General features: G+C 46.1%; 1 protein-coding gene across 1 annotated transcript in view; it reads right to left on the bottom strand.

The window, feature by feature from the left end:
- The window catches only part of fgfr1b (fibroblast growth factor receptor 1b), a 22,629-nt gene extending 5,786 nt beyond the window's left edge, over positions 1-16,843 (bottom strand). Inside the window, exons 1-11 of the mRNA XM_030767242.1 lie at positions 16,503-16,843; positions 11,875-12,056; positions 6,678-6,761; positions 5,311-5,483; positions 4,806-4,929; positions 4,137-4,327; positions 2,764-2,908; positions 1,314-1,504; positions 960-1,105; positions 707-828; positions 120-230 (exon numbers count right to left, since the gene is read on the bottom strand). Of these exons, the coding sequence (XP_030623102.1) occupies positions 120-230; positions 707-828; positions 960-1,105; positions 1,314-1,504; positions 2,764-2,908; positions 4,137-4,327; positions 4,806-4,929; positions 5,311-5,483; positions 6,678-6,761; positions 11,875-11,977 (1,390 nt within the window). The 5' untranslated portion in view covers positions 11,978-12,056; positions 16,503-16,843. The remainder of the gene's footprint in view (positions 1-119; positions 231-706; positions 829-959; positions 1,106-1,313; positions 1,505-2,763; positions 2,909-4,136; positions 4,328-4,805; positions 4,930-5,310; positions 5,484-6,677; positions 6,762-11,874; positions 12,057-16,502) is intronic.
- Between the last annotated feature and the right edge of the window lie 1,774 nt (positions 16,844-18,617).

The following is an 18,617-nucleotide window of genomic DNA, read 5'->3' as shown; positions in this document are numbered from 1 at the left end:
CACTGACACAAAACATCTGCTGTCTCACTGCCCAAAAACCATGTGCTCTCAGAGTTCCTCTCTGCTCTCAGTCCTACACAGACATGCAAAGCCAGGCAGAGACTGGGTTTGTCGCTTACCGTCCTGAGTGCAGGCCCCCAGCAGGTTTATAATGTTTCTGTGCTTCCCAATGATCTTCATCATCTCCATCTCAGAGATCAGGTCAGACAGGTCCTTCTCTGTCGCGTCAGCTGGTGCCAAAACACACCACACAGACACTCAGCTAACACCGAAAAACACCACACAGACAATCAACTAACACACACACACAAACACCACACAGACACTCAGCCACCACCAAAAAACACCACACAGAAACTCAACACACAAACATCACACAGACACTCAGCTAACACCGAAAAACACCACACAGACAATCAACTAACACACATACAAACATCACACAGACACTCAACTAACACACAGAAAGACAACACAGACACTCAGCTAACACCGAAAAACACCACACAGACAATCAACTAACACACACACACAAACACCACACAGACACTCAGCCACCACCAAAAAACACCACACAGACATTCAACTAAGACACAGAAAAACCACACAGACACTCAACTAACACCAACACCATACACTCAACTAACACACAAAAACACAATACAGACACTCAACGAACACATAAGATAAAAATGATTAAACTCACATTTCAGCATCTTCACTGCAACTTCAGTCACTTTGTGGGGTTTGTCTTTGTCCAGACCTAAGGCTTCACCCATCACAACCTGGCCGAAACAGCCCTCTCCCAGTGGCTTTCCCAGTACCAGCCTGCCCAACGCACAGGAAGGAAACCATTATGACACTCCACACCCAGCTGTGAGACCTTACCACCCAGAGAGGGCCCGCGCCACAGACCAACGCCGCTTCTCTGAACGGGGAGGAGGCACCTGTCTCCTCACCTGTCTCGGGGCAGCTCCCAGCGGGGGTCCTGGGGGAACTCGTACTCAGACACCCCAGACAGCACGGGCGTGCCGCTGGACGACAGGCGAAAGGGTCGCACGAGCATCGCTCCCGAGTTCAGAGAGGAGCCGGAATCGACGGACACCTGTAAACAGAGGCGTGTCCAGGTCATCACCAGAGCCACAGAGCAGAGGAAATAAACAGAGAATGCTGTTTGGAATGGATGGGATTCGCTGGCCAGTGTAAGTCGTGTGTGTGTCACTTCTGCAGAGTGTAAAAGGCATAATTTGAAAGGCACTGTTAAAAGGCTGCGAGTGAATGTTGTACCAAACCCACTATCTACTTCCTGTTACCTGTCTGTGGAGGGGGATGCTCTTGGCTAACTTATGGACCGCCATCTGTCCGTCAAACTCGCTCTTCTTAGAAGATTTGTGAATCTTGAAAATCGTGGCGATGCCCACCATGAGGGAGATGAGGATGAAGCCCACGCAGTAGATGCCAACCTCCAGGTAGGTCTGACTGGGCACGGCTGTGGGGGGCATGGCTGGCCATAGAGGAAAGGCCAGTTGGCCACAGTTAGCATCACAAGCTCATGGACAAACACGCACACACACACACGCACACACACACACACACACACACAGTGTATTTCAATCAGTTCATTATACACTCCAGGCACAGAGCAGAGGGTTTGAATGAGCATTGTGGCTGTGTGTGTGTGTGTGTGTGTGTGTGTGTGTGTGTGTGTGTGTGTGGCTGTGTGTGTGTGTGTGTGTGTGTGTGTGTGTGTGTATCACGACCTCTCTGAGCCACTGGATTTCGCCCCACACTCTCCACCGGCATGACGTGACAGACCAAACCACCCTCTTTTAAAGACCAGCAGCACAAACTCTCCAAAATCTACTCTGGTCCATCAACCTGAACTCTTCACCTTTAAGGTTTAATAATTAACTAATGAGTTGCATTTATAAAATGAAACAAAAGTAGATCTAGTGATTAAAACCTTTGGCAAAAAGACATGGCTATGTTTTACGGTGGCATGGTTTACACTGACAGTGTTCATTAAAACATACAGAGAGAGAAAAGAGAGAACTAGGATAGAGGACGATACAGACCAGACAGAAACAAACAGACAGTCACCAGGGTCACATATGGACCCAGACCTAGACCTGAGAGACTAACTGTCATAGCTAATAAACATTCACAGCTCTGAGAGACTAACTTTATTAGTTATTAAATGTTAACAGCTCTGAGGGACTAACTTTATTAGCTATTAAATGTTAACAGCTCTGAGGGACTAACTTTATTAGTTATTAAATGTTAACAGCTCTGAGGGACTAACTTTATTAGTTATTAAATGTTAACAGCTCTGAGGGACTAACTTTATTAGTTATTAAATGTTAACAGCTCTGAGGGACTAACTTTATTAGTTATTAAATGTTAACAGCTCTGAGAGACTAACTTTATTAGTTATTAAATGTTAACAGCTCTGAGGGACTAACTTTATTAGTTATTAAATGTTAACAGCTCTGAGAGACTAACTTTATTAGTTATTAAATGTTAACAGCTCTGAGGGACTAACTTTATTAGTTATTAAATGTTAACAGCTCTGAGGGACTAACTTTATTAGTTATTAAATGTTAACAGCTCTGAGAGACTAACTTTATTAGTTATTAAATGTTAACAGCTCTGAGGGACTAACTTTATTAAACAGAAGAGGACAGAAGAGGACAGAAGAGGACAGAGGAGGACAGAGGAGGACAGAAGAGGACAAAAGAGGAGTTAAAGGAAGCGCTGGAATACCTTTGACGACGGTTAGCCATGCCGTTTGTCTGGACATCCCAATAGAGTTTCCCGCCACACAAGTGTACTCCCCAGCATCCTCAAAAGACACGTTCTTCAGCTGTAGAACCTCCATCTCTTTGTCTGTGGTGTTGAGGCCGGCAGACTGGAACGGAACAGAGACAGACCCAAGACGTGAATTAGGAAAGGATGAGAGTGACAAAGAGAGAGAGCGAGAGAGAGAGAGGGAGAGGTAGAGAGAGAGAGAGAGAGAGAGAGAGGGAGAGAGAGAGAGAGAGAGAGGGGGAGAGAGAGAGAGGGAGAGGGAGAGAGAGAGTGAGGGGGAGAGATGGAGAGAGAGAGAGGGAGAGGGAGAGAGAGAGTGAGGGGGAGAGATGGAGAGAGAGAGAGAGAGAGAGAGAGAGGAGAGAGGCGAGGGAGAGGGAGAGAGAGAGTGAGGGGGAGAGATGGAGAGAGAGAGAGAGAGAGAGAGAGCAGTGGACCATAGTTTTGCACTCCGACATGGATGATTCAAACCCAGTCAATGAAAGAGAATACCCAGCAAACACCAAGCAGTGACCTACTCCCGCCCTCAAACCAAACCCCGCCCTGTTCCCCGCCCCGCCCCGCCCCCTCAGACCAGACCAGAGCAGCTCTCTAACAACACCAGTCACCATCCACCTTCACCAGCAGGAGACCCCACCCAGCAAAACTGGGAGAACTGGAAGAAAGATGAAACCCAGAGTGAGGAAGAGGCAGGGAAAGTGAAGACGAGTTTCCACGGCAACGCTGAATCGGGGTTGGGGGGGGGGGGGGGTGGAGGCCCGAGGCTTCACGGCAGTAGAGAGAAAGGGAGAAAAGCGCAGAGGGCAGGCGCCCATGGGGTCTGCAGGGTTACCTTCAGCCTCCTGCAGGAGCAGAGTCAGCCAGGCCGACCCACTGGCCTGTATCTATATAATCACACACTTCGCATACGTACTCCCCATTCTCTGCCTCTGTTATTGCGTGGACAGTGAGGACCTGGGCGTCGGAGCTATTGACCCCTGAGTGCTGGGAATGAGAGAGAGGAGGCTGAGATCTGTGAAGACCTGCGTGACACGATAATACTTAAAAAAAAAAAAAAAAAAAAACCCAAAGTGTGGATGCTCAGGAGGAGGTGAGACTAAAGAAATGTAAGAATGATACGGGAGGATTCGTCACAAAACATTAAAAAAGGAATTTATCGAAGGGCAATATGACCAAATCCACCAATATTAGTTTCTCTTAGCTGGGTGAGAAGAGGAACTCCAGACAACTGAAAATATGCCACTACATTTGCATGGCTCTTACACTGAGGTGTGAGCGAGTGTGTGTCAGCCCTGTGTATACGGGAGAAACCGTCATTTCCTGATCACCTTAAGGACGCGGACCCAGGGCTGTCCGTCAGGGGCCACTCTGCTCCCATTGACCTGGATGTGCTTCAGCCACTGGATGTGCGGCTGTGGATCGCTGAAGACTTTACACTCAAACTCCACTGTGCTCCCCACTACTGCCGTACGGTTCGCTGGCAAACCAGCGTACAGAATCGGTCTGAACGGGGAACGCTCTGAAACACACACACACACACACACACACCAGACACACACGGGACACAAACACACCACATATACGCACACACACAGACACATCATACAGAGACACACCACATATATACACACACAGATACACATACACACACACAGATACACATACACACACACACACCAGACACACACGGGACACAAACACACCACATATATGCACACACACAGACACATAAATACACACCACACACACATACACATCATACAGAGACACACCACATATATACACACACAGATACACATACATACACACACACACACACACACACATACATACATACACACCACACACAGAGATACTTTATTTATTTATTTGTTATTATTATGTACAATCCTGTGCTACCACATTATCCCTTGTTAGTACATGACCACACGCTGAGTGTGTGTTTTTATATGATAACGTGTGATAATGCAGTATCAGGAGAAAAAAAACAAACTTACCCACTACGTCTAACTGGTAGGTGTGGTTGATGCTGCCGTACTTGTTCTCCACCACACAGGTGTAGTTCCCTTTGTCTGACGGCACGACAGACTCCATCACAATGGCCCACATGTGATCACGCCGCTGCGAGGCAACGAGGGCAGAGTTCAAACCTCATCCAATCACCATCACTCATGCCACAAATCAACCAATCAGGGACCTAGTCAGATATATTAACCATACAGATTCAGGCATGTATCTGTGTGCTTTGCGCGTCCAAACTCCCCCACAGCCGTGACTGGAGCCCAGTCTGCAGTGTTGGGGATAACAACTGCTCTGTGAGATGTGTGTGGAGTCAGGTGACTGGAGACACTGGTGCTTTGTTTGGTGGGGTGTAAGTTTCCCTCCTCTCAGTGAAAGTGTGAGTCACTCCATGTGATTGGTGCCAGATGCTCCACATGCCGAGAGGCGATAACAGAGCGACCGTACGGCCGGCCCGCTGGACCGACCGTTACCGACGGTTACCTTAAAGCCTCCGATGCGCTGGTCCCGTTTGAACTCCTTCCCATTCCTGAGCCAGCGTAAAGTGGGCGTCGGGTTGCCCTCGGCCTGGCAGCGGAATTTGACGGTTTTGCTGGCAGGGACTGCGTGCAACCTCTTCTTCATCTTCTCTGGCTGCGACCATTTAGGCGCCATCGCTACGAAAAGAGAGACAAACAAGCATGAGCAGGAGAGACAGAGAGAGAAACAGAAAGAATGGAACAGAGAGAGAGAGAGAGACAGAGACAGAGACAGAGAGAGAAACAGAAAGAATGGAAGAGAGAGAGAGAGACAGAGACAAAGAGAGAATCAGAAAGAATTGAAGAGAGAGAGAGAGAGAGAGAGACAGAGACAGAGAGAGAATCAGAAAGAATGGAAGAGAGAGAGACAGAAACAAAGAGAGAAACAGAAAGAATGGAAGAGAGAGAGACAGAGACAAAGAGAGAAACAGAAAGAATGGAAGAGAGAGAGAGAGAGAGAGAGAGACAGAGACAAAGAGAGAAACAGAAAGAATGGAAGAGAGAGAGAGAGAGAGGGAGAGGGAGAGGAAGAGAGAAACAGAAAGAATGGAAGAGAAAGAGAGGGAGAGAGAGAGAGAGACAGAGACAAAGAGAGAAACAGAAAGAATGGAAGAGAGAGAGAGGGAGAGAGAGAGAGAGACAGAGACAAAGAGAGAAACAGAAAGAATGGAAGAGAGAGAGAGAGAGAGAGAGAGAGAGGGAGAGGAAGAGAGAAACAGAAAGAATGGAAGAGAGAGAGAGAGAGAGAGAGACAGAGACAGAGACAAAGAGAGAAACAGAAAGAATGGAAGAGAGAGAGAGAGAGAGAGAGAGAGACAGAGACAGAGACAAAGAGAGAAACAGAAAGAATGGAAGAGAGAGAGAGAGAGAGACAGAGACAGAGACAAAGAGAGAAACAGAAAGAATGGAAGAGAGAGAGAGAGAGAGACAGAGACAAAGAGAGAAACAGAAAGAATGGAAGAGAGAGAGAGAGAGAGACAGAGACAAAGAGAGAAACAGAAAGAATGGAAGAGAGAGAGCGGGAGAGAGAGAGAGAGGGAGAGGAAGAGAGAAACAGAAAGAATGGAAGAGAGAAACAGAAAGAATGGAAGAGAGAGAGAGAGAGAGAGAGAGAGAGAGAGAGGGAGAGGAAGACAGAAACAGAAAGAATGGAAGAGAGAGAGAGAGAGAGGGAGAGAGAGGGAGAGGAAGAGAGAAACAGAGGAAGAGAGAAACAGAGGAGAGAGAGACAGAGGAGAGAGAGAGGGAGAGGAAGAGAGAAACAGAGGAGGAGAGAAACAGAGGAGAGAGGCTCTGAATCTAGATGGACAGGATCTTTAGATCAATTCTTACGCATGAGCTTCTGACTGGACAATCTGGTCTCCTCAGAGGAGGACTCATCATCATCTTCGTCCTCAGAGGACGCCACTGCATCACCTGTCAGACAACACACACTATCATCTGTCAGACAACACACAGGACATCACCTGTCAGAAAACACACAGGGCATCACCTGTCAGAAAACACACACTATCATCTGTCAGACAACACACAGGACATCACCTGTCAGAAAACACACACTATCATCTGTCAGACAACACATGGGACATCACCTGTCAGAAAACACACAGGGCATCACCTGTCAGAAAACACACACTATCATCTGTCAGACAACACACAGGACATCATCTGTCAGAAAACACACACTATCACCTGTCAGACAACACACGGGACATCACCTGTCAGAAAACACACGGGACATCACCTGTCAGAAAACACACACTCCACACAGGGATAGTGTCCACACAGAGAGAGCACACAGGGACAGTGTCCACACAGAGAAAACACACAGGGAGAGCGTCCACACAGAGAACAGATACAGGGACAGTGTCCTCACAGAGAAAACACACAGGGACAGTGTCCACACAGAGAAAACACACAGGGACAGTGTCCTCACAGAGAAAACACACAGGGTAAGAACTACAGCGTCCTTTTAAAATACATCGCATTGGAATCAGTACAATGGTAAAAGAAAAGTACTCTAAGATTGTGCAACACAAAAAGTGCTTGGTTCTCCATAAGAGCCCACTCAGAGTTCCCTGTTTCCATAGTGACGCTGACACCCAGAAGAGTTCCTGGCTAAAACAGGGTCTGAGTCACCACAGGCTCCCATCCAAGACACTGCACAGAGCAGAGAGCAATCCGTGAGAGAGAGAGACAGAGAGAGAGAGTGTGAGAGAGAGGAGGGGAGAGAGAGAGAGTTCCTGTCATGCCCAGAGGTGTGGAGCATTAGACCTGAGGAGGTGTGGAGCATTAGACCTGAGGAGGTGTGGAGCATTAGACCTGAGGAGGTGTGGTACATTCAGACACCAGACACAGTGCCGATTAGTCACAAAACTACATGTGCTCTCCTGTCAGGACCCTTCAGTGTCTACAAAACTATGCAAAAACTGCTTCAAAGCCCTGGAGAAGAAGTGCTATGTGGAAGGCTATTTGAGAGCCTCCCACACACACATCTGTGAGGGGGAAATATGAGCTGTGGTTACTGAGAGACCTACGGCCAAAGCCAGTGTGGATCCCCTAGTCACTCCTTCCCTCCTTCAGCCACAGACGCTCCCTGTTCTGACCCACAGTGTGCTCCTTCACGCGGCCTATCTCAGGTCTTCCACTAGCTCTCTGTACAACACACTCCACACACTCTCCTCACCACACACAGCACACACTCTCCACATGACAGGGAATAGTTTGGGGTTTGCATGTTCACGTGATGAAAGCTGGAGACACACGGTGAGGCTGAGAGAGCCGACGGGCATCAGACAGTCCAACAGACAAATGACCAAAACCAGCGACGACTGATGCCAGAAACACCGCACCACATCAGACAAACACATCTAACAAACACCGCACCACATCAGACAAACACATCTAACAAACACCACACCAACAAAATCATCAAGCATATCATACACATCACACCAACAAACACATCTAACAAACACCGCACCAACAAAAACAAACACATCTAACAAACACCACACCAACAAAAACAAACAAACACATGAAACAAACACATGGCACACATCACAGCAACAAACACATCAAACAAACACATCTAACAAACACCACACCAACAAAATCAAAACAAACGTCACACCAACAAACACATCAAATAAACACCACAAAAACAAACACATGAAAACCATCACCAAAGACACAAACGCATGAAAACCATCACCAAAGACACTCTTGCCACCGGCAAACGTTACTCTAGAATACCATAGGCTGCCATAGCCTTAGGAACATGAAGCAGACACAGTGAACATGATAGGAGATGAATTCTTCCTTTCAAAACAGTTCAGTGGATCATGTAGAGACAGTGTATCCACAGTGAGAGATTAGAATGTTCCAGAGAAAGAAAGAGAAAGTTACACCTGCCCTCCTTTTCATTACTGCTGTTGGGTTTGAACGTTAGAGCTGAAACACAGCACACCGCAATTCCCAAACCCCCACTTAAAGCACCCAGCAGCTTAAGGTCATCTTAAAAATGTAATGTAAACTAATGCCCCTGTCTCTGTCCTGACAAAGGCTCATCCAAAACGAGGTAGGTGAGGTATAGGCTGAGGCCCTGTTCTCAGATCAGTCTGTGTGTGCCTCTTCTACACCCTCATATGAGAGCAGTTTTCGTCCTGTTATACCTAAAGTAATGTCTCCGTGACTACACACACACTGTGAACAGTGAATTTGTCTCTGCATTTAACCCATCCAACACACCAGTAGTGAACACACAACAGACGCAGGAGCAGTGGGCAGCATTAGGGTTAAGTGCCTTGCTCAAGGGCACACAGCCATGGATGTTGGGCCTGGGAATCGAACCAGCAACCCTACAGTCACAAGTCCGGTTTTCTAACCTTTAGACCATGGCTGGAACGCTTCATGAATTTGCATGTCATCCTCAGACAACATTTCTTTCACTCATTAGAGTGGAGCAGTCACTGAGCAGGAACTCAACTCCAGGTTAAGATAATCAGTCAAAATCACTAATCAACTCCAGGTTAAGATAATCAGTCAAAATCAACTCCAGGTTAAGATCAGTCAAAATCAACTTCAGGTTAAGATCAACTCCAGGATGAGGTCATCAGTCAAAATCAACTCCAGGAGAAGGTCATCAGTCAAAATCAACCCCAGGTTAAGGTCATCCCTCAAAATCAACTCCAGGTTAAGATCAGTCAAAATCAACTCCAGGTTAAGATCAGTCAAAATCAACTCCAGGTTAAGATCAACTCCAGGTTAAGATCAGTCAAAATCAACCCCAGGTTAACATCATCAGTCAAAATCAACTCCAGGTTAAGATCATCAGTCAAAATCAACTCCAGGTTAAGATCATCAGTCAAAATCAACCCCAGATTAAGATCATCAGTCAAAATCAACCCCAGATTAAGATAAACTCCAGGTTAAGATCAGTCAAAATCAACTCCAGGTTAAGATCAGTCAAAAGTGAGGAGACAGACAACTTCTTTTAATTTCCCAGCATGTGCAGACCGTCAACATGGCTTTAAATTCCACACAAACTCTCTATTTACACACATCTATACATGACTCAGGAAATGAGATTTTCCTTCACAGACGTAAACTTACATGACACATGACTTTTTCATTTTTTTTTTTTTTTAAATCTTTTTTCCCCTCTAAGAGCAGGCTTTGTAAAAATGGAAAATCACACATGTTCATTTGTAATTGGAGATTGGAAGAAGAATGTGCCTTTGCTGGCTCAGTGCATAACCCAGAGAGCAAAAAACTCACAGGCTTTGCTGGCTCAGTGCATAACCCACTGAAAACCCTCTGAAAACCCTCCGAAAACTCTCCGAAAAGAGAAATCACATAGCATTTGCTGATTGGAAGCAGATTTTGTTCAAATTCCGAGTGAAATTCCAAGTGTCCCGAATGGTCAGGAGTTGTGACAGTGTGTCCAAGAAAACAGTGTAACTACACATTCCAGACCTCCTGATTTAAAAAAAAAAAAAAAATCAAAATCAGCCAGTGAGCTGACGCATGTGTATCCTGACGGGAAAGACTGGACTTGGGAGCCAGTTTCATCAAGCTCAACATTCTGTTCACTCAAATAAGCCCCGATTAGCCTACATCTGTGTGTGTGTACATGACAGACAGCACAACATCTGTGTGTGTGTATGTTTGTATACGTGTGTGTTTGTGTATATACATTATATATATATATATATATATATATATATATATATATATATATATATATATATATATATATATGTGTGTGTGTGTGTGTGTGTGTGTGTGTACATACATATATGTGTGTGTGTGTATATATACATATATATGTGTGTGTGTGTGTGTGTGTGTGTGTGTGTGTGTGCGTGCGTAGGGGGTAAGGTTATAAATCTGTCAGATCGTGAGAGGAAAAGAGATCTTCTTCTCGGGCCCCTGACTCCCCGTGCGGTGGGCCCCTGACTCCCCGTGCGGTGGGCTCCTGCTCCGGCCTGTCTCTCTGTGGGAGCCCATTCAGACCACGCCCAGAAGCATGATCTCCAGGAAGAGGGTGTAGACCCAGACGTTTTCTTTCATCTCCTTTTTCAGCCTCCGGTTGTTCACTTATAGTTCAACAGGCAGGTAACTCTTCCATCAGCGATACCAAACACCCTGCTCTTACAGAGCACAGCAGAGGGAGGGGCCGCGGAGGAGCACCCCCTCCCCACATGCTCAGACAGCCTGACTCAACGCAGCGTTAGACAGATCCAAACAGCTCTGTTCCTGCCTTCTCCTCTGCACGTACAAACTCCCTGCTTCTGAGTGACCAGACACTGATCATCTACTTTAAAATCATAAACCCAAACATCTGTCTGTAAAAATCATCAAACCAGCAAAGAGGAAGACAGTGGAAATGTTTTTGTTACTGCTGCTATTTTCTTGTTTAACTAGAAAAGAAAAAAAAAAAAAAGGACTGAAGGACTGAGTTCAAAATTTGCATGAAGAAAAAAAAATGTTCCCAGAGAATGAGGGTGGGCCCCGTGGCTACTTCCTGTCCCGTCCTGATCCCAGAAATCAGCAGGGCTGGAATCTGGAGGGCTGAGTGTGGAAATGTTTTACTTATCATCACATCAGATGGACTGATTCAGAGACCACCGTGCTCTCGCTCTGAAGATCATGCATGGCGCGAAAAACACACAAACGGCCAGAGAAGAAACGCATTAAACGGCTGCGACATATGGGCAGCGAGAGGGGCACAGTGAGTTTCAGAAATGTCGGTTAACTCCACATTTAAATGCAGACAGGAGCAGAAAGCTCGCCTGACAACCGCACAAAGAAAAGGAGCTGCCATTTAAGCAGAATTCAGGCAAACAGTCTCAGCCAATCACATCTCACGCAGGAACAGACTCTAAACCACTCACAACACCAAACCCAGCTAATCCATCAACACAGCTGACTTCACCAAACACTATCACCCTTCACTGTGTCCAAAGCCTTTAGACTTAGAGTGTAAGTTCACCTAGACTTGGGGATCGGTGGGGAGGGAATTCACCTTGATCAGTAACGGTGGGCAGCGTCTGGGCCGGATGGAGCTGAGAGAAAACAGCCCAGGTGAACAGCAAGCTCCAGGACAGCAGCCTCCTATGGGAACACATCCTGGGGGAGAGGGCGCGGCTCAGGCGGGACAGGCTTATGGCTGAGGCATGGGCAGACCACCTGTCAGCATTCACCCACCTGAGAAATAGGAGGCAGAGATAATAATTTATTATGTTACTCTACACTCTGAAACAAAAAACAAAACAAGCAAAATTAACACAGAGACACAAGACATTTTCACTTATAGAAACAATCACTCCCCTTGCACGGAACTCACTCTTTGCTGTGTGAAAATAGTGTTACTGTTATTGTTATAGTTACTGTCATTAATACCATGAAAAAAACCTGTTACTCTATTTCAATGCAGATTGAAGCAGGCAAAACTGAGAAAAGCCTTCTCTTCTCAGATGAGATTTCAGGATGGAGAGACTGCTGATAACAGCAGCAGACCCGTCACACAGTCATGTTTAGATAGTCACATCTGTTTTCTCTAAGAAAAGCACGTTTACTGGAGAAGAGAGAAAGAGGGACAAAAGAGAGAGAGGGAGATCGAGGGAGAGAAAGAGAGAGAGTAAGAGAGAGGGAGAGAAAGAGAGAGAGTAAGAGAGAGGGAGAGAAAGGGAGATAGAGGGAGAGAAAGGGAGAGAGTAAGAGAGAGGGAGAGAAAGAGAGAGAGTAAGACAGAGGGAGAGAAAGAGAGAGAGTAAGAGAGAGAGAGAGAAAGAGAGAGAGGGAGAGAGAGGGAGAGAAAGAGAGAGAGTGAGAGAGAGGGATAGAAAGAGAGAGAGTAAGAGAGAGGGATAGAAAGAGAGAGAGTAAGAGAGAGGGAGAGAAAGGGAGAGAGTAAGAGAGAGGGAGAGAAAGGGAGAGAGTAAGAGAGAGGGAGAGAAAGAGAGAGAGGGAGAGAAAGGGAGATAGAGCACAGATGGTCACGGTGAAAAGGAAAGCACAGTGATGGTAAGAGATTCATCTCAGATGAGCCACTCACTGGTCCCATCACCCTGTGCCTGAGGAGCTGTGGTCTGGTTCCACTGGCGTGACGTGTGTTAGTGTCAGGTCCCCTGGAGTTAACACGTCACTTTTCATTCCTCAGAATCTTTGTCAACCTCCGCCCCCACCCACAAAAAAAAAACAAAAAAACTCTTACACAAGAAAGCCCAACTAGGAAACAGCTGCTCGAACATCACTCTCCTCCAAACGCCAAACGCCAAAAGCCAAACCATGACAGAGAGAGGAAAGGTCCCACCAGACACTCCAAATGCTTTTCTTTCTTCAACAATCTCAATTTGTGTCAATCACTGCACCGATCTGATTTAATGTGAATTTTACCAGATTAAAATGTAATTAAAAGTTGAGAGAAGAGCAAAGGGACAGCGAGAGAACACTTGCTCTTCATCTCTAATCTTGACTGAACAGATTTGGCCACGAACTCCCATTAAACACTGAACTGTCACATTCATTCTCACAGCTTCCCTCTCTCTGTCTCTCTTGGCGATGTTGTCTGTAAATCAGCGAGACCAAGTGCTAATGAAGCATGTTTATATAGAGTTGAGAAATTTGTCTGTCCTCTGTCAAACAACTGTGGGGGACAATGCGTCACAGTCACTGTTTGGATCAGAACTTAAGTGCAGAGGAACGGGCCTTATTGAGGCTCCATTATTCAGAGTCCACTTCACAAACCTCAGAACCTCAGCCCAACAAACCAACCAACCCGATCCTTCGGAACAGCAGAGTCTTATCCAGGGTTTTCCGGCCCATGCTGTAGAACATATTCTTTAATCCACCGCAATCTATGACAGCTGAAAGAGTAATTACACTCTCCCAGTCAGATTATACATCTCCGTCTCTCTGTCAGCACAGAAAAATGATTCACGGGACCTGCCTCTCTCTCCTCCAAAGACTCCACTATGACATTAACCAACAAAGATAAACCAGTTAATCACCACAGGCCCAACCTTCAGGCTCTGGGCTGACAGAGGAAGACCTGCCAAACAGACAGGGTGTGGTGGGGGGAGTGGGGTGGGGGGGTGTGGTGAGTGAAAAATGCTTAAAACTCATGTCTGAGGGGTTTATGGTGAGATCATTCAAGAATATTTCTCTGTCTGAAGGTGCCCATAACTCTGTCAAACAATAAAAATCAGAGAATCTCTTAAAACCGTCGAGAGCGTCGGAGTTACTGGCGGAACTTTCCACAGCACGAAACTGCAAAACGCCCTCGCTGGATTCAGTCACGATATTGGATCAGCTGTGAACGCGTCTCTCGACGACACTCCCACCAGCCCCCGATCGACGCTGGCCGGCTCCGACATTACCACACACATTCAATAGAGTCGGTCAACGCTCATTCACGTGAAAGCACAGATACACGGCTCTCTGTCCTGTGCTCTGGACTGGTTTGGGTTTGGGTTTGGGTTTAGGTTTTGCATGAATAAGTCTACAGAGGAAGAGTGGGAGAATGCACATGTCCATGACTGGTCAGAGATCAGGTGACGCCCATTTAAACAACCAGGAGCTACACCCCCCCACACACATGACCCTTCCCTTCTGGGAAACCTAACTCCCAAAAACAGTCTCTGCTCATGATCACATCCACTGTCTCACACACCCAAAAGAGAGCAGTTACATCCACACAAGCCAACAGAGACAGATAAGGGCCTAGCGTAGATAAGGGGAGATCTGGACACTTAAAGAGATGCGTAGTCGACCAAAGCGAACAATGCGGAGGGCTTGACGAATCAGATTCGACTATGTAAATTCGTATTCTGGGACACCCCTAATTTCTGATTGTTCCTTCATTGTCTCAACAGAGCACTGTAGAGGAAGGTGGAACTCAGAGATTGATTAAGGTCATCACACTGACTCAGAGGCTTTGCAGCCAGGTGCAGGGGAGGAACGCTCTCCCTCGAGAGGGTAACACATGAGAGGCACACTCTCCCGGGTGGTAATACAGGCTGGACTATTTCCAGAGGGTAAAGGCAGGTTCAGATACACAGCACAGGGGACAGAACAACTAGGCCTTCAGATTCTCTCTCATGTGAAGAGCAAGAGGCTGAGAGATTATAAATAACAGTTTTGCCAACATGACTCAGACCGTGATTCACACATGGTCAACTGAACTCAAACTCCCACATCACACTGCCCACACGTCTCCCGCCCAACTGCAACTGCAACTGCTGCTGACAGGTTGTTGTCACAGTACAGTAACCCTGGACACTCACAGACCATAACAGTGTTGATTCTGACCTCTGGACCATCGGACCAGGGGAATGTAAGTTTTTCTGTGGGAGGAGCTGTGGGCAGGTCAATGGTCAGTGTCCCTGGTGTTGTGTCTGTTTTGGGTGAGATTAGAGGGTAATTCAGTTTCATCACCTCACGTGAGAAGCCACAAATTGCTTCTCCAAAGTGCAAAACCAAAAGCCATGTCCCGAGAGAGGGAAAGAAAGTGGAGTCTTAGGTTTTTACAGAGCAAATGCATCAATTTTCATTTCATTCATTCATTCATTCATTTTCCAAACCGCTGGACCTAATTAGGGTCGCGGGGTGCTCGAACCTATCCAAGCGCTCATTGGGCGAAAGGCGAGAAAACACTCTGGACGGGTCGCCAGTCCATCGCAGGGCTGACACCGACAAACACATTCACATCTCCAATTCGCACGACTTACATGTCTTTGGACTGCGGCAGGAAACCGCAGCTCCCGGCGGAAACTCACGCAGACATGGGTAGAACATGCAAACTCCACACACAGAAAGGACCCCGGCCCGGTAACCCACGCAGACACGGGGAGAACATGCAAACTACAAAGAACGGACCCCTGCCAGGAACCGAAACAAGGACCTTCTTGCTGTGCGGCGACAGCGCTAATCACTGCGCCACCTTGCCGCCCGCATCAATTTTCATATTCAATAGTTGGTTGATAACTCGGCCTGCCAAAAACACAGTTATACCCGAGCTCCCTCGTGGGAGTGAGTTTTTTATTGTAAATATGAAGACACAAGGAAATGGCGACGTCTGAGTTAATAAACCAGTTCATATTATGGGGCTTTGCCAAGATACATACACTATCTTCATGACACCGCCCATGCCTCGCAATGATAATCTTCGCGCGACAACGCTCCCAGCTTTTGTCTACTTATTAAAACTGCTCCAAGAGTTGTTTTAAGTACCTTTAAAACGTAAACAGGCCGACAGCTCACAAACTTGCAAGACATTTGCCAGTAACTGCAAAATCCGCGTGCAGCTGGGGCGTTAACTGTGCGCAGTTCTGGAAAGAGAGACGTTCCCCACATGTACTGTTTTGTTTTTATTTGGTGTTTTTTTGGGGGGGGGGCATTTTTAACGCTACTTAGACATTCCTCCGAGAGTGGCACGCAGCTGATATTAACTAATGCATGCGTGCAAAACACCACATCCCGCTAAACTTAAACCATTATAGTTTCACAGTGTGAAGAACATTCAGTCATTTTCATCACAACATTTCAGCTAACTGTACTCGGGGTGTGCCATTAAAAACTAATTCCACAACATTAACATCTCACACAAAAACATCAGATCTTCATTCAGCAACAAACAAAAAGACAGCTCACCTTTAAACGAAGGAAATGGAGACGTGTTGCTCTTTATCTGAGAAGATCAAGTCGCACAGATTGCCGTTTTGAGTCCTAAAACCTTCCAAGACAAAATCTCTGAGATAAAGCTGTGTTTGGTTGCTAAGCACATAAGAACGTCTACTTCTTGGAGAATCGAGGAAAGCGACTGAATCGTCTCTTACAGCTGTGTCGAAAATGAAACAGTCTTGCTGAAATCAAACCCAGAAAACTATTTCAGTCCAACTACAGTTTTAAAGTCAACTCAGTTTTACAGCACTTTCAGGAGCCCCGCTGAACTATCCGCATGGGATAAGCGTGAGAAAACTTAAACTTCTTTATTGTTTCGTCTAAGGGAGCGGCGCGCCGCAATCCTTTTCGGGACAGAAAGTGTGTCGCCCCGAAAGCAAAGCCCTATAGAATTCAGCGCTCAAATCATATGTCTGTGGAAAGTAAAGAAACAAACCCGCTGGATTAAATCACTGCTTGAATCGGCACTGCGCTCTGCGACGCTGTGCTTCTGCAGGCTCGCCCATCCCCCCTTTCCCCTCGGTGTGCATTTCAGGCACCGTTCCTTGGTACCTCCCACTCGATGAAACTGAAATTTTGAATTTTGAAAAGGTTTAGATGAGCTCTCCGCGTTGTCATCCTTCACAAGACGTAGAGAGAGGAGAGAGGATATTTGACTATGAGAGAGGATATTTGACTATGTTAATCCATGTCGATTTAAAAAAAAACTGGCTGTTGATTATATATCCTCAGCTGAATGTTTCGTGTGTGTGTGTATACAATTATGTATACAATCTTACAGGCCTGGCTCCTTTAAAAATCGTTACGGGCTCCACAACATTTGTTTCAAAGCGTCGTATAAGGGACCAGTAATGACTTGAGTGCTTTCTATATCAGCCTCATTAAACTACATGCTTTAAAGGGTTTCCTCACCCTACTGGCTGACAGGGGCACTTAGAGAACAATTTACAGAGAGCGCGGCGTTTGGTTGGAATTATTGACTGTTAGAACCAGTAATGCACTTGCTGTTATGTTCAGTAATTGCGCATCCAACTAATTACCTAGTTTTCATTAATATCTCTTATGTGACACAAAGCATATTCCAACGGATAGTCTTATTCATCTCTTCTATTTACTGCGCTGGTGTTTAATTCAGTTTTCGCAGTTTTTGATGAGCGTATAAAGCTTTTTCTCGCGACATAAAGAGTCTGTTACGACAGAACTAGAAGCATTTCGACTTCATTTTACTGTGCACTTATAACTACACACACATTTTCTACAAGCACTGCACATTATAAGTACCTCGTATTTCCATGTTTATTTTATCTGTGTTAACATACCTTCTGCTGCCGTAAGTAAACACACGACATTATTCCGATAGATCTCGGGCCAGGGTGTAAAGATAACTGCTTTATTAAAAGCCATTAGCGTCTGCGCGACCGCTGCAAGTCATGACGGTTTCGTTTGCTTTCGTTTGAGAGGCTTGTTTGAGTTTCTGGTCCTGTTCTGTGTAGAATAATAGCAAAGTTAATGCAACTTTGTCGCGCACATAGATTCGGATCAACAAGAGGACTTGATCTGAGGCTGTTTTTCAAGCGTAGCCTGATTTATATTTCAGTTTCCTCTTGTTCAAAATGTTTTGGCAGTTGACTGCACCCTGTCGTTTAATTAACCCTCTGGTTTACATCTGCCGGGCTCTGAACCCACAGACGTCTAGTCATTTGTTGAGTGTAGCGTTGAATCTAGAATGGCCTAGTTTTGTGCGATCTGAGACAGTGCAGCTACATGCCTGAGGTAAACAAAAGAATGGAGAGAATGAGAAAGTTTGCGTGCCCAGAATAAAACAGACCAGACCAGACCTCAGGGCACATCAATGTCCTCATCCTTCCCCTGCAACAAGCCTCGCACACAGTTTCTCAAAACCAAAATAAAGTCAAAACTCAAAACCAGTCAAGTTCTTTTTCCCCAGGGTTTACTCTTCTCTCTGTCTTATTATTCACCAAACACGGTGTTCATCAGTAAACTCTTCATCTGTCAACAGTCAAATCTTTTCACCTCAGAATTATTGTAGACAAGAGCATGTCCATGGACGCTGGTTTCACACAC

Source organism: Chanos chanos, chromosome 3 (genome assembly GCF_902362185.1).
Source record: "Chanos chanos chromosome 3, fChaCha1.1, whole genome shotgun sequence".
NCBI classification, from domain to species: domain Eukaryota; kingdom Metazoa; phylum Chordata; class Actinopteri; order Gonorynchiformes; family Chanidae; genus Chanos; species Chanos chanos.
This window is presented reverse-complemented; position numbering and strand designations above follow the sequence as displayed.